Source organism: Mchenga conophoros, linkage group LG11 (genome assembly GCF_057382185.1).
Source record: "Mchenga conophoros isolate Kocher_MC1m ecotype Shallow Benthic linkage group LG11, M_conophoros_male_GT1.1, whole genome shotgun sequence".
NCBI classification, from domain to species: domain Eukaryota; kingdom Metazoa; phylum Chordata; class Actinopteri; order Cichliformes; family Cichlidae; genus Mchenga; species Mchenga conophoros.
In genome coordinates this window covers 32838393-32855534 of record NC_140536.1, presented here as the reverse complement: position 1 = coordinate 32855534, position 17142 = coordinate 32838393, and the positions used below count along the sequence as shown (strand labels likewise).

Genomic DNA, 17142 nt, shown 5'->3' with positions numbered 1-17142 from the left:
TTGTATTCTCTCTGCCCTCTCATTAGTCCTCTGTTTTCTATTATGCTTTCTATCTGCCGTCCAATAATGGGTGAGAGATGACTAATAATTGAATACGTTACCAAACCCACTCCACCTTCTCTATCTCCCTTTTAACCCTTTAATTTAAACCCCCACCCCCTCCTACACACTCTGGACAGATAATGAGCAGTGCTCTTTCATTCATAACTATGTCCAATCCACAGATTTTACTCATCCCTGTTTTTCTCCATTACTCTTCCCATTTCATCCATTAATTTACTTAATTTATTTAAATGATTTTGTTGATGGAGAAACAGACATACAGAGAAATAGAATCTGATGGACAGAAATGATTAAAAAAAATGGAGATTAACTGATAACATTTAGAAAAAAAGATCAAGGGAGAAGAACTGAAGAAGAAAATACAGAGATATTAGAAAGATAATCAGCAAAAAACGTTATCTTACGTTTACAAAAGACAGCTTGCAAATCATATAGTCTATTATTATGAATCCACCCTTGAAACCATCGACTATCATCTGATGATAGTTTAGCTGTTAAATATTATAATTTTTTATTTAAAAAGTTATCTAAGTGGTGAACAGAGCTGGATATCTGTTACCTGACAGAAAAAAAGTCTCAGAAACCCTGAAAAACTGAAAATCTATGTCATCGGACAAGCCACTGGATTGCTTAAATGCTCACTGACCACTTTATGACAGTAGATATTCCTTGTTAGTACTAGTTTGGACCACTTTTTGTTTCCAGAATTAACTTTATTCTTCATGTCATAAATCCAACAAAGGGGCTGGAAACATCCCTCAGAGACTTTGCTGCATATTGACACGATAGTATCATACAGTTGCTGCAAATCCATGATAGGAATTTCCCATTCCACCACATTCCAAGGGTGTTCTATAGGATCTGGTGACTGTGGAGGCAATTTAAGTACAGTGAACTCATTGTCATGTTCAAGAAGCCAGGTAACATTTTCCCAGTGTTTGGTTTGATGGATGGATGGATGAATGGATGGATGGAGACTTTTATTTGTCACATGCAAAGTTTACACCTGCAGTGAAATAGGACCCCTCCAACCATGCATCCAAAGCACAGACATCACATGGGAAGATAGGTCTAATTTTGTTGAGCCCGTGTGAATTTCAGCCTCAGATTCCTGTTCTTAGCCAAGTTAGTGTTGCCTTCCTATTACAACAAACTAATCCGGCCATTCTCCACTGACCTCTGGCATCAACAAGCCATTTCTCCCCATATAATTGCTGGATTTTTTTCTGTTTCTCTCATATGGGTTTTCTCTATAAACTCATCTGCTTATGTGGGTAAATCACAGTAGCCAGTCAGCCATTTGTCAGTCAAGAATACTAATTGGCAAGTGGAACTTGAGCTTATATAATGTTGCATATATAATATTATCAATGCCATAAAAGCTCATAAAAAAACAATAACAAAACCATTTTGCTCATTAAAAACTAAAGTATTCTGAGGTAGGATCCTGATTTTGTAAATCAAAACAAACACTCCAAAAGGGAAATATTTACCGAGCTGTCCAAGGAGCCATTTCCATCTGTGTCGTAGAGTCGAAACATGACTATGGAGACAAAAAGAAAATGTCAGCTTATTGTAGTAACATCCTGGATTCTCCAAAGTTTCTCCACCTTTCAGGTCAGTATTTAGTGCCACTCTAGCTTTGGCTACACTCTTCAGTGCCAATATCACGTCAGTGTACGCAGAGGAAAACCAAAGTCTTTATCTCAGCAGCTGTCTCATCAGCCTCTGAAGCTGCAACTTTAAGTGTCCCCCAATTACCATTTAAAAGTGTCACCATGGAAACGGACAGCTCCTAAATCACAGATGTGATTGATCATCTCTTAACGTCAGTAATTTTATGGCGCTGTGACAAAATCGTGAATCATTCCTCACTTCTTTATATTTTTGTGTCAAAAAGCAAGTCTTTTTTTTGTGATTTAAACCAATAATATTTCTGACCTTTATTTTTTGGTTAGTCTTGCTCTTATTTTCAGTCTGGTTCTTTGCACCTTACAGGGGAATGTATTGGACTAGTTGAACCATGATCTGTGGATCATTCAAGCATAAAAAGACCCCTTACCACCCCCCCCCCCCCCCCAGGGGAGCACATAGCAGAAAATTTAGCAACTTTGTTACTAGTAGTCTGTCTACTGTTACAATTTGTTTAGTTGACTATTTAAAAAGTTTAAAAGATAGCACAGTCTGATAGGCAAAATAGTGTTTTTGTTTTTTTGAATCCCCGAAGAGTTGAACGCGTATTTCGAGACGATGTGCAGTGTGTCCTTAAAAACCGTAGGGAAACTGAGCAAGTAGAGGACAGAAAAGTAGCAGGCCTAAAATCCTATTTACAGCAGATGAGCATATAAACAGTATCTGAAAACCTGACACAGGACCCGGGAGAAGGAAAGGAAATGGTGAGAAAAGCCTGGGGTATGTCAAATTACATAAGAACTGGACTGAAAATCAGTGGCAGCAGGCCTAATGGAGTGACGAATTTAAATTTGAATATCTACAGTCATGTGTAAAACATGGTGGAGGCTGTGTCATGGTTTGGGGCCTGCATTTCAATCAGTGGTGTTGGGGATATTGTCGGAATTAATGAAATTATGAACACAGAAAGGTATCAGCAGATTATGATTCACATTGGAATTAGGCCTGCTGCATATCATATTGCCTGTTAGAAATTTTTACCTGATGCAAAACTGTCATATTGCAATGTTGTTGCAATAGCAACAGAGTCAGAACTGCATGTAAACCTTCAATGATGATTTAGTACCTAAAATGCTTCATCAAACTGCAACAAAGTGAAGTATTTTGCTAAATATGCAAGAAAACTTCCAGCTAAAGGTGGGAACCGCAAACTTGTTTCACAACTTGAGGCAAAAACACCTTACACATAGCATATGTGCATATGTGCATCTCTTGCAGAGTTATATAAAGTTTTAAGCACTTCTCTACTTTTAATTTTCCAGGAAAAATACTAGCTAGACGTCTTTGGTGTTTGCACCTGAAAGGAGCCCAGACCTTATTTGCTTATTGAAGCAGTGGGGGAACATCTTGACAGGGAACAGCACAAAAGCCAGCATCACCCAAAGACTTTTGTAATATCCTCCAAGAAGTTTGAAGAACTACTTAAAAGCTTGTCCAACATCAAAGCCAAGGGTGGCTATTTTCAAGCTAGTTATAATTGCACAAACTCTGTTTTTTTGGCTTACTATGGTATTTCCATGTATTTCTGTGTGTTTGCAGTTTTTTCGCCGCTAAAACTATTTCTAATGTTCCTTGCAAAATATAATGATATGAATGGTTTTGCACAGTACTATAAGTCCTGCTGAGCTGTGACAACAACATCAACAGGAAATGGCTGTGCACACTGTTTCAGGCTAATGCCTATAAATAGAAAAAAAACACTGCCCCACCTCCAGCCTGGCTTGGGTGCAGCACATCGTGGCTACTGACATCATCACTAAAGAGTTGATGTCACATGGCAGCTTGTCAGGCCACTAACAAGGAGCTAATTGCCAGTTTCCAGGGAAACAGAGGTGATGGTGGTGGCTGATCCTGGTGTCTGCTGTTGGGTGGAGGTTGAGGGTGTTAGAAGGGGGTGACTGTAGTGATCAAAGAGGACCCAAAAGTAAAGAGAGCGAAAAGGGTGTTGACATGATACCATGTAGTACAAATGGGCTGAAATAAGAAAAGAAATTTCTTTCAAACATACAAATCTTTAAAATAATTGTGACTGCAAATAAGTTCAAATGTATCTTCACTCAAACCCAGCTGTTTCCTGATTACTATTCAGGTCATTGTTATCATCTAAAAGAAAAATGAGGACTACATTTTATGGACTTTGGTGAGGCCAGTTAAAACTGTAAACAGGGATCAAACATAAATAACGGCAGTGTGACAGTTGTAAGTGAAACTTGATATGTGTCCCAGGAGGTCTGCATTGAAAATAAATAAATAATTTTTAAAAAGTTAATTAATAAAAAACTTACTCACCTTTAACAAACTGCCAAAATAAATTTTCCCCCACAGAAACAGCTTTAATAAGCCACAACTTGATTAAGTTTGCATCCACATTTAGTAGAAAGTGTGGGTGCATTGCTGTATATGTGTACTACTGCCCCCTGTTTATTAGTGGAATAATGTTACTACAAACCCTTCACTACACATTTTATTTCAGAAATAAATATTAGGTATAAATAATTAAATGATATAAACTACCTTTTATTTAAAAATCAACAATAAAAAGAAAAAACGGTATTGTAAGTTTTTGTTAGTTTTGACCTTTAATCATTTTGTTATCATAAGAAGTGTTTTCTTAAAGTTTTTAATGGCCTGTAGCAAAAATACCTGAAAGTGGGAATTTTTAAATTTATTTTTATTGTCTTTCTCATTTTTATTTGTACATTTACATGCAATTTGTATTTTTTTAAAGCTATTTTAATTTTTAATGAACCTGATGTAAATAAAGCAGCACATATGTGTCTAAGAACCACTTTAAATCTGTGCTGTGCCTTTTCAAACAGTCCAGAAGAGGGAGCCATCCTCTACCGAAATAACATGTTAAAGCCCACAGCGGTTTACAGGGACAGGGTGCAGCAATGACACATCACCCGTAGTTAATTCCATAATGTGTTCCCAGTCACAGGTACCATCTGCTGAATTATTTAATAATCCCCTTTGCTTAATGGGAGCAACATTACTCGATAATTTAGCAGAAGCATGAGCATTATAGCAACACAGAAAAAACGGCTGCTGTCCAATTGAGAAAACGTTGTGAATAATATATGCAATGACTGCAATTAAGAGGTGTGTCAATAGACTGCCAAAATGAGGTATCAAACACCTGTTGGTGAAGCTTTATGGGAGCTCAGAAGATCACTTTAAAAGAAGGTGATCTGCATTAAGACAGAAAGTGGAGATGCAGAAAAAAAGATTGATTTTTACATTTATAATAAAATAGGCATTTAGGCTGTGGCCAGATTAGAACCTCTGAGTTTAGAAAACCCAAAATGTTAATGGCTGATAAGACTGGCTGCAAGAGGAAACATTTTACCTTAATTCGTTTTAAGTAAAGAATAATGCAATAAGAAAAAAAATTCGGTTGAATGCACTTCTTAATTACCAAAAACATCTCAGGAAAGTCTGACTCACTCAGATAAAATGCTGAGAAAAAAAAGCAAACCAAACAAAGAAACCAGCAGGTACAAAGTTATTAAGGAAATATTTTGACTGCAACAAGACAGTTTGAGTTGAGTATTTTACTAATTGTTGAGCATCATTTATAATAAAGGGAACTAACTGCTAATTTCCAATTCCATAATTTTATTCTTGGACTCTAATCAAGGAGTTTTGGATGATTCGATCCATCCAATTTCTTACAGAACCAGTTTTAGCTTCTTTCTTCCTTCTTCCGACCCAACTTTCTTGTCATCGGCCAACCAAACAAAAAGTTTGAACAGCAGGTGGGTTTCTGTTAGTAGATTATATATACATTAGAGTAAAAAGTTTAGAAACAGCTTCTCATTTAATGTTTTTTCTTTATTTTTACTACTTTATACATTGTAGACACATACTGAAGACATCAGATATATGAAGCAATTTATATGGAATTATGTAAAGAAAAATGTCAAGAAATTATGTCAAGAAAAATTTTATAAATAACTCTAAATATGTTTTATATTTTGGATTCCTCAAAGTAGTCTCCCTTTGCTTTGTTGACATCAGTTGTGTTGTACAGAAGTCAGGTTAGTACACAGCTGAGAGCCCTATTTGACAACTGATAGAATTCATATTATGGCAAGAACCAATCAGCTAAGTAAAGAGAAACGACAGTCCATCATTACTTTAAGAACTGAAGGTCAGTCAGTCTGGAAAATTGCTAAAAATTTGAATGTGTCTCCAAGTGGAGTCGTAAAAACCATCAAGCGCTAAGATGAAACTGGCTCACATGAGGACCACCCCCAGAAAGGAAGATCAAGAATCATCTCTGCTGCAGAGGATAAATTCATCCGAGTCACCATCCCCAGAAATTGCAAGTTAACAGCACCTCAGATTAGAGCACAGATACAGTGGCTTGCAAAAGTATTCGGCCCCCTTGAACTTTTCCACATTTTGTCACATTACAGCCACAAACATGAATCAATTTTATTGGAATTCCCTGTGAAAGACCAACACAAAGTGGTGTACACGTGAGAAGTGGAACGAAAATCATACATGATTCCAAACATTTTTTACAAATAAATAACTGAAAAGTGGGGTGTGCGTAATTATTCAGCCCCCTTTGGTCTGAGTGCAGTCAGTTGCCCATAGACATTGCCTGATGAGTGCTAATGACTAGATAGAGTGCACCTGTGTGTAATCTAATGTCAGTACAAATACAGCTGCTCTGTGACGGCCTCAGAGGTTGTCTAAGAGAATATTGGGAGCAACAACACCATGAAGTCCAAAGAACACACCAGACAGGTCAGGGATAAAGTTATTGAGAAATTTAAAGCAGGCTTAGGCTACAAAAAGATTTCCCAAGCCTTGAACATCCCACGGAGCACTGTTCAAGCGATCATTCAGAAATGGAAGGAGTATAGCACAACTGTAAACCTACCAAGACAAGGCCGTCCACCTACAGTGGGGCAAAAAAGTATTTAGTCAGCCACCGATTGTGCAAATTCCTCCACCTAAAATGATGACAGAGGTCAGTAATTTGCACCAGAGGTACACTTCAACTGTGAGAGACAGAATGTGAAAAAAAAAAATCCATGAATCCACATGGTAGGATTTGTAAAGAATTTATTCGTAAATCAGGGTGGAAAATAAGTATTTGGTCAATAACAAAAATACAACTCAATACTTTGTAACATAACCTTTGTTGGCAATAACAGAGGTCAAACGTTTACTATAGGTCTTTACCAGGTTTGCACACACAGTAGCTGGTATTTTGGCCCATTCCTCCATGCAGATCTTCTCGAGAGCAGTGATGTTTTGGGGCTGTCGCCGAGCAACACGGACTTTCAACTCCCGCCACAGATTTTCTATGGGGTTGAGGTCTGGAGACTGGCTAGGCCACTCCAGGACTTTCAAATGCTTCTTACGGAGCCACTCCTTTGTTGCCCGGGCGGTGTGTTTTGGATCATTGTCATGTTGGAAGACCCAGCCTCGTTTCATCTTCAAAGTTCTCACTGATGGAAGGAGGTTTTGGCTCAAAATCTCACGATACATGGCCCCATTCATTCTGTCCTTAACACGGATCAGTCGTCCTGTCCCCTTGGCAGAAAAACAGCCCCATAGCATGATGTTTCCACCCCCATGCTTCACAGTAGGTATGGTGTTCTTGGGATGCAACTCAGTATTCGTCTTCCTCCAAACACGACGAGTTGAGTTTATACCAAAAAGTTCTACTTTGGTTTCATCTGACCACATGACATTCTCCCAATCCTTTGCTGTATCATCCATGTGCTCTCTGGCAAACTTCAGACGGGCCTGGACATGCACTGGCTTCAGCAGCGGAACACGTCTGGCACTGCGGGATTTGATTCCCTGCCGTTGTAGTGTGTTACTGATGGTGACCTTTGTTACTTTGGTCCCAGCTCTCTGCAGGTCATTCACCAGGTCCCCCCGTGTGGTTCTGGGATCTTTGCTCACCGTTCTCATGATCATTTTGACCCCACGGGATGAGATCTTGCGTGGAGCCCCAGATCGAGGGAGATTATCAGTGGTCTTGTATGTCTTCCATTTTCTGATGATTGCTCCCACAGTTGATTTTTTCACACCAAGCTGCTTGCCTATTGTAGATTCACTCTTCCCAGTCTGGTGCAGGTCTACAATACTTTTCCTGGTGTCCTTCGAAAGCTCTTTGGTCTTGGCCATGGTGGAGTTTGGAGTCTGACTGTTTGAGGCTGTGGACAGGTGTCTTTTATACAGATGATGAGTTCAAACAGGTGCCATTCATACAGGTAACGAGTGGGGGACAGAAAAGCTTCTTACAGAAGACGTTACAGGTCTGTGAGAGCCAGAGATTTTCCTTGTTTGAGGTGACCAAATACTTATTTTCCACCCTAATTTACGAATAAATTCTTTACAAATCCTACCATGTGAATTCATGGATTTTTTTTTCACATTCTGTCTCTCACAGTTGAAGTGTACCTCTGGTGCAAATTACTGACCTCTGTCATCATTTTAAGTGGGGGAACTTGCACAATCGGTGGCTGACTAAATACTTTTTTGCCCCACTGTAAACTCACAGGCCGAACAAGGAGAGCGCTGATCAGAAATGCAGCCAAGAGGCCCATGGTGACTCTGGACGAGCTGCAGAGATCTACAGCTCAGGTGGGGGAATCTGTCCATAGGACAACTATTAGTCGTGCACTGCACAAAGTTGGCCTTTATGGAAGAGTGGCAAGAAGAAAGCCATTGTTAACAGAAACCCATAAGAAGTCCCGTTTGCAGTTTGCCACAAGCCATGTGGGGACACAGCAAACATGTGGAAGAAGGTGCTCTGGTCAGATGAGACCAAAATGGAACTTTTTGGCCAAAATGCAAAACGCTGTGTGTGGAGGAAAACTAACACTGCACATCACTCTGAACACACCATCCCCACTGTCAAATATGGTGGTGGCAGCATCATGCTCTGGGGGGGCTTCTCTTCAGCGGGGACAGGGAAGCTGGTCAGAGTTGATGGGAAGATGGATGGAGCCAAATACAGGGCAATCTTGGAAGAAAACCTCTTGCAGTCTGCAAAAGACTTGAGACTGGGGCGGAGGTTCACCTTCCAGCAGGACAACGACCCTAAACATAAAGCCAGGGCAACAATGGAATGGTTTCAAACAAAACATATCCATGTGTTAGAATGGCCCAGTCAAAGTCCAGATCGAAATCCAATCGAGAATCTGTGGCAAGATCTGAAAACTGCTGTTCACAAACGCTGTCCATCTAATCTGACTGAGCTGGAGCTGTTTTGCAAAGAAGAATGGGCAAAGATTTCAGTCTCTAGATGTGCAAAGCTGGTAGAGACGTACCCTAAAAGACTGGCAGCTGTAACTGCAGCAAAAGGTGGTTCTACAAAGTATTGCCTCAGGGGGCAGAATAATTGCACACACCCCACTTTTCAGTTATTTATTTGTAAAAAATGTTTGGAATCATGAATGATTTTCGTTCCACTTCTCACGTGTGCACCACTTTGTGTTGGTCCTTCACGGGGAATTCCAATAAAATTGATTCATGTTTGTGGCTGTAAGGTGACAAAATGTGGAAAAATTCAAGGGGGCTGAATACTTTTGCAAGCCATTGTAAATGCAAGACAGAGTTCCCGTAGCAGGCATGTTTCTACATCAATTGTTCAAAGGAGACTGCGTGAATCAGGCCGTTTTTGTCAAATAGCTGCTATTAAACTACTGCTAAGAAAAAGCAACAAACTGAAGAGATTTGTTTGGGCCAAGAAACCCAAGGAATGGACATTCGACCAGTGGAAATCTGTGCTTTGGTCTGATGAGTCCAAATTTGAGATCTTGTTGGAAAACCATTTCAATTGACTACCTCATGAAGCAAAGTTTTTATCACTCAAATTATACTTCAAAGTAGTTTAAAAGAAATTGGACTATATACAGACAAACTCCTACTGGATACAAAAAAATTAAAAAAATAAAGCTGCACTGAATCCTCACCAAAACACGAATGGGTCTATATGAACATTTACTATTGCAACAGGAAATATATTACATTAAAAAAAATCTTCTTTGGGTATTCGTTAAAAAAAGTCTACCACTGAAATATTTTTAGATTTAAGAATTCCACAAATCTTTCATCAAAGCCCAAACAGAAAAAGAAAATGTGAAAAACTGGCTGAGCTAAACATCCATAGGCAAGTCAAGGACCGAGAGCTTTTCAGAGCACAATCACAGCTTGAGAACAAAGGTCAACATTTTTCAAACCTTTACTGAAGGTTCTTTTTAAGGTTGTCCCCACACTTAAAAAAGCACATTCAGAAGGAACCACTTCACACTGTTACGAGTCTTTTTCTAGATCTCATTCAGTTCACAGAGATGTGTTTTAACACTGGTTATTTTTTGACCATGAGTTATTTTTTTGACCAAAGAGTCACAGTTTCTTAACAGAAAGGTTGGTACATATGAGGCATGTGTGGTTTATTATTATTTTGCTAATAAGCACACACTAGAGCATGCATCCACAGACAAAGAGATATCGCTTTGCCAGGAGTCACTGCCTTGCTCCCTCTCACTCTCTTGTCTTTTTCACTGGGCTTCAGTTTGACCTTATTTGGCCTGAAAAACTGCTTTTCACCCACTGAGCTCTAACAACCAGTGACATTTCTTCTGCCTACTGGTACCTCAGTTGTTTGGCATCTGCATTTTATCTTTTTATTTGTATATTCAAGGTTCCCAGTGTTTTTTGCATATTGCATAGTGTTAGGAGAAGTACAATCACTATCTGCACATTACTGCTGATGTTTACTGCATATTAACATAGGCCCCAGACATGTGACATAGGATGATACTCACATTCAAGCTTGTCCTCAGGACGCCCACCCTCTAGCAAGGAGAGGTAACACACAATGTCCTTAAGCTGCACTGTATCTAGGGGCCTGGGCAGAGTAGGGGTCTTCAGAGGGGTGGAGTTGCCTTTGATCAGCTTTAGTCCTGCAGGACCAACACATGAAAGGTTAAAACATCCTTTATGCCACCTCTAATGTTAGCCCAATAAGCTACTGGGTTTGGATGTCTGATATCAGTCATATATAGTCAGAACAATCTGCATGTGTATGGTGTCTAGGGATGACAATACTTCAGCCCTATCACATTGTGTTTAATGGTCCAAATCAATATACTTATTATTTACAGCCTCATAATTTGGCATAAAATGAACAAATTGACACACATTTTCATGCTCTACATTGCTGCAACTCTGCTGTTTACTCTGCTTTAGCTCTTGTCCTTTTAAGGTCCCACTCTCCTTTGAAAGGTCAGCTGGTCCACTGAAGATGAGACTATAGTGGTTATATACATAAAGGTTAATGCCACTGTGACAGCCTCTCATTTGTGAGTATTGGAGAACTAAGCTGCTCAGTGAAAATGCTGTAAACGTCACAATATAGTACATAACACGTACATTACAGTCAAGTACAACATGTAGAAAAACCCAATCAGCTGTTTTGTTTGTTTGTCTTTTGTTTGTTTCTTTCTTGTTGTTTTTAAGCTGTAACACTGGGATTTTAGCTGTGCAGAGAAGCAGGTTATAAATGTTTTGAAAGGGGCAGCTGTTTTACATTAGTCTTAATGGGTTGTGTTTCATTCAATATTCCGTGTTTGTACCACAGTGTGACAACAAAAAGAGAAAAATATGCAAATGAGAACAGATTTACTCGAAATTTGTCAGTGTTAAAATGCAGTGTGAGCAGAGAGGGTAGGGCAGAGGCAAACACTTAGTAGTGTTAGCTACATTATCAATTCACTGTGCTCACATAAAATAAAATAAAGCAAACAGAAAACATAAATAGATAATGTTTCTTTTGTTATGGGAAAACTAAAGCTCAAAATAAAGCCTACAGGAGTGAGTAACATCTGTACTCCTACTCTGTAGGAGTATGTAGAAAAACCAGCTTTACAAAATTAAAACACACAACATCAAATCAAAGATTAAAAAACTAAAAAATTTAAACACTAAGATTAAATCTTAGAAACCATTTTCACATCAATAAAGACATGCAAGACTCAAATGCAAAGTCAAAACAGCACAAAATAATAACCTAATAACCTAAACTAAATGTAATAGTTAAAGAAGTAAAATGACAAAATGTCAGATTGTGCTGAGACATGAATTCTACTGTCTCTCCAATTCTACTGTCTCCCAGGCCATGAAGGGCCTTTAAAGTAATAACAAAATCTTAATGTCACTTTGAAAACAAATTTTTAGGGGTCTTTCTATTGCATTTTTAATTTACTGACTGATTTCTGATTGATACCAGTTTAAATAGTGTTACAATGGCCTAACTGAGAGGGAAAATCAATCATGACAAATGAGTGCCATTAAAAGTTAATACTTAGCAAAATTCCTCAGACGGCAGTAGCAGTAGCGAGATTGGGTAACTTTAACAATAATGATTCCATAACGACCTCACATTCATCCCATGGGTGGATAAATGTCATAGGTCATGACACACAATGAACTGAAGAGAATACTGGGTTTTTTAAGTGACCATAAATAGAGAAGTTCTGTTGTTTAAGAGAAAACGGATACATTAGAAAAATATGTCCTTTATAAGTGCAAGAAAAGGTCCGCTATTAATGACACAAATTAGGGCAACCGTCTACCAAATGAACTGTGAAGACTAAGCTTTAAATTTACTGGACCTGAAAACAGGAATTTGGGTTTGGTTTCTCATTAATGTCTGAGTTTCTTCTTTAAAACATATCACTTGCTTCATTCTGTGTCATTAGATGGACACAAAGGGTGATGGGAGGGCTTATAGCTAGCATGCTGGATCAATAAGGGCGAATCGAAACACTCGCACAGGCTGCACTGATCCAGTTTCACACAGCCTCGTAATTGGGGCAAACAATGTGATCAAATGCTGCATGTGCAAAAGATCATGATATGAATAATCTAAGTTAATGGCCTTAGGTAAACTATATTTCTTGTTATTTTTCTAAGTTTTTTTATTCTGTGGACAGCTTTTGTCCTGATTGAGTTAAACTTACATTTAATACATGAGTAAATACAGTAACCTGTTAAGATTCTTTAAACCTTTGAATCAAACCAATTACCAGGCTGTGTATTCAAACTATATTAGGATATTATGTTCACTCTTTATGATTATTAATTTACTTACTAATGCACTACCAGCTAACCAAGTATTACTTTCAAGAAAAAAATAATGCCTCTATGTAAGGCTACAAATGAATTTATAGAATGGCAGTTATAGAAACCTCATTGTTTTGCTGTAAATGTACTCCAGTACTCCTCAATCTCCACAAGGAAAGTTTTCAATTTCCAGTCACAGAATAAGACTAGTAACTGGAGAACATTTTTTTATATAACCTTTCTATAATAAACTCATTTTTTCCTGTGGTTCAATGGCAGAAACATGTCTAAATCTGGGAGGCAATTCCATTATTTTAACTGTGCTTCAAATCAAATGTAACAACTAAAGCCCACACACATCATCACACATCATTTTTAGTTATTGTTATTTAAGTTCACAGTAATTAGGAACAATACAATGTTTTTGGAGGAAACCTAGTAATGAAAATTTTACATTTAATCAAGCCTACACAAACATTTGCTACACATTATTTACATAGTTTTAACAGAAATTTGTGAATAGCTCTACTACAAGGTTATCTTTCCCAAAGCTGGGAGTCATGACAATTCTGAGTTTGTTTTGTAATTATTGTTAGGACACTTAGAATGAGGTCCGGTTGTACTTTATCTGAAGCTGACATTTCACACAGATGGTGCAGCTGTCTTGTTTCATGAAACAAAGCTGATGTTTTTGTTAGACAACCCATTATTCCAAAAAGTTCTCCACTTAAATAACAATATACACTTACAACTAATGTCTTAGATATGATTTTCCATCTATGCATTATGCCAGAAAAGGTATCCTCCAAAAACAGAGTGCTTATGACAGATTTGTTCACTGCATGTAAAAAGAAAAGAAGCTATATCTTAAAAATGGTTGAATGTATTCAAAAAAATTCAGAATATTTGGTACCAGAAATGTTATGTTTTAACTGAATCTCTTGGTTTGGGCTTTATCTATTTTATTGTATTTATTTTTATTTATTTATCTACTCATTCTCTCTCTCACACACACACACACACACACACACACACACACACACACACACACACACACACACACACACACACACACACACACACACGAAAGTTCATTATTAATCTTGTTGTTAACATTGCTATTAAGTTTATATATGTTTCATGTATTTGTTCTTATAAGGCAGACAAACAGATGTTTAAACACCTTTTTTATTTATTATGGGAAGAGAAAATATTTTTCCCTCATTTTCTTTTATTTATTTTTAAACCTTGAGTGATCTGCTTAAGTTTTCCTTTTGGACCTATTATACATGAAGTAAAGCTGAACCAGGAGATTAGCCAACTCAAGCTCTGGCAGTATAGTCAATAGCTAGTTCACATACACACTGTTCTCACTGCTTAGTCACCTTGTGTGTCATGATATCACACTGGAGAAATATACCACAATAAACTGAACATTATGGTTATACAAGTTTATTGTTCAGTTTATGAAAACCATAAATTAAGATTACATTTTGTATTTTGACATTTTTATTGAGGATTTATTAAAGGCCGCCAATATTAGAAGTGTAATAAAAACAATGCCAAGACAGTTTTGCCCAACTTACTCTGAGTTTATTGTCTCAAAAATTCAAATCATCCACCCCAACCTCCTTCCTCTGTGGACAATGAAACTTCATAAAAACCTTATCTAATGAGAGCTAGAGAGCCTGGTCACTTGAAGATAAAACACATGTTGCTTTTTAGCACTCAGTGACACGAGACAGACTTTATTATTAATTATCTGAGCTGGTAGGCAGTCAAGGAGGTGTCAAAGCCAAGTGGCAGTGCAGGAGATGCTGTCTGAACGAGGACTGATCTGAAGTGTTAAGTATTATTTTAATATCAGTTAGTCATTACCACACACAAATGAGACATTAGTATATTGCTATAAACAAACAAAACTATTGCCAAGTCAATTGGCAGCTTCTACACTACAATTTACACTGAGTGCCATCGGGCTGGACTTGGCATTAAATTGAATAAATTGTCCAATGGCACAAAACAGAAACAGTGACAGTGCCATTTTTTTTCACACAGCAAAGGAAGAGTAAAGTGATTCATTCTCTACGATGACAATAACAATCCCCAAAAGAAGCGCAGTGAAGGACGAGAATAACTGACATATTGGCTGAACCTTAGCAACACAAGTGGGGATGTTTTCTTATACACATCACTGACTATAAAACACCAACATGCTGTGTTTATGAACTGAGGGCATGTTAGGGAAAGAATTTCTTTTCTACACTTACCAGAGACTCGAGGTTTGTCAGAAGATGAGGGACTGGGTTTGGGTCCTTTGTTGCTAAACGACATGTAAAGGTGTTGACAGAACTCTTCAGGGAGTTCACTCTCCAGGAATGTTTGCATAAAGACCTTAAAGCCCTGGAAGTCAATCTCCTAAAACAAAATAAAAATAAGAGCGCTAGTTGTTGAATTCAGGTTTGAGTGAAATGCCGAGGATTTTCAGTATCATGTTTTCAATATTTTGCAAAATGTTGCAAATTTTTGTACTTGGCTATGTCTGAATTGTTTTGGGTTTTAGCTTCTTTTATTTACTGCACTATGTGTGGCCTACATACAGATGCCTTTTTATGCAGCTTTGATGACAACTGTTTTTGTTTTGTTGTGTTTTGCTAGCTGTATCAATTTGCAAGTTGTGTTCAGACAGATACAACAGTGAGCCTATTTTTTTAATGTCATTTTGCTCACGCACATGGTTATTGCCAGATTGTGGTAAACACTTTAAGGGTTTAATATTTTCCTGCAATAGGTTGCATTGCCTCTAGAAGTTTCTACAATCCTTAAGAGAGTTCAATTATTTAGTGATTAGAGAAACTAGAAAAACACAGACAATAAATGAAAAATAAATCAAGAGGAAGAGACAGCAGATACCTGGCTGAGAATTTCCTGCTTCTACACTCCGCAGCATTGAAGAAAGAAAGAATCGCGACATATTCATGGAAGTATCACATGGTTATGTCATTTAAAATGCACAAAATAAGCACATCACATATTTACACACATTTTGAAAATGCAGTTATGTAGTTGTGATTATCTGTTATTGAATTAGAGATTTGTGAACTGTTATGATGCAGCAATTAGTAGTTGAGTATTTTTTTTTTTTAGTTGCGTTCTTGATTATTGTTTTATCTTTAAAATGTATGCATGTTTAAAATCTCTCTAAATCACTTACTCATGTTTTCGGAAAGAAATGCTGAAGTGTGATATATGCTTGCTGTTGGCATTTCCTGAGTCAATAGACTATAAACTATGTGTTATATAATCCAGTATAAACTGAACATACCTCTTCTGGATTGTATTTAGCCAACACACCATCTCCATGGAACTCCTGCAGCACATCCTTCAGCTTCTTGGTTGAGTCTATGAGAAAACATTCAGACATGCTTTATTTGTGTTATGTTTTATATATGATTGATATCTACATAATTCAGTTATATTATATAGTTCAAAGTACTTTGCATTTTCTGGTTTTTAATTTATAAAAACAAATGTGGGTTCATGGAGTTACCCTATCTGCAGTAGGTGTCATTTTTTTCTGTACCCATGCAGGTGTGGATGCACCTGTAAGTGCTATAGAGGCATGCACGTCATGCACTCAGTATTGCTGATTTAACTTGGATGCAGCATTTTGATGCCTACAGGGAGACACACCTCCATATGTGAGTCAGACCTGTGAAGATGTATTCTGCTCTACCAACTGTAAAGGTCAGACCATGAATGAAACCTGACTTAATATCTTTTAGATCATTTTTTATATTAACCATTATTCAGGGCTTCATTAAATATATCATCCACATTTAGTACAACTACAAACCAGCCATGGCCTTTAACAGGACACGTAAACAGGCATGGCAGACATTTGTAAAAGTACCTCAAGTTCAAATACAGGGCAGGAGTTGAAAACACCAACCGGGGATAACAACTAGATAAAACAGAATTGTGAACACATGTAAAGGTCACAATAACATACTAAAACAAATACAATACCAAATAACTATTTTCAGCAGGGAAGAGATGGACCATTAATGAAATATGCAGGCTGCTTGCAAAGTGAATTAGTACTTAGATAAAGGAAAATGCATCAGGTTAATTCCCCTAAGATGTAAAAAATGTGGTAAATTACAAGTTCTGGGAAAAAGTATTCACTTGAAATAAAATAATACACAAACATAATACACTTAACTTGTATAAGGTACTACTTCTAAGGCAGACAGAAGAATAAAATAGCCCTGAATAATTTTC

General features: G+C 37.6%; 1 protein-coding gene across 3 annotated transcripts in view; it reads right to left on the bottom strand.

Annotated features, from left to right (window-relative positions):
• The window catches only part of dgkb (diacylglycerol kinase, beta), an 89214-nt gene that overhangs the window by 53460 nt on the left and 18612 nt on the right, over positions 1–17142 (bottom strand). For 2 of the 3 annotated variants that reach the window (XM_085292544.1, XM_085292543.1), the window contains 5 exons: positions 16184–16260; positions 15772–15792; positions 15129–15276; positions 10560–10697; positions 1557–1606 (listed from right to left, as the gene is read on the bottom strand). In XM_085292544.1, coding sequence (XP_085148670.1) covers positions 1557–1606; positions 10560–10697; positions 15129–15276; positions 15772–15792; positions 16184–16260 — 434 coding nt within the window. The remainder of the gene's footprint in view (positions 1–1556; positions 1607–10559; positions 10698–15128; positions 15277–15771; positions 15793–16183; positions 16261–17142) is intronic. The other variant, XM_085292545.1, reaches the window with a different exon arrangement.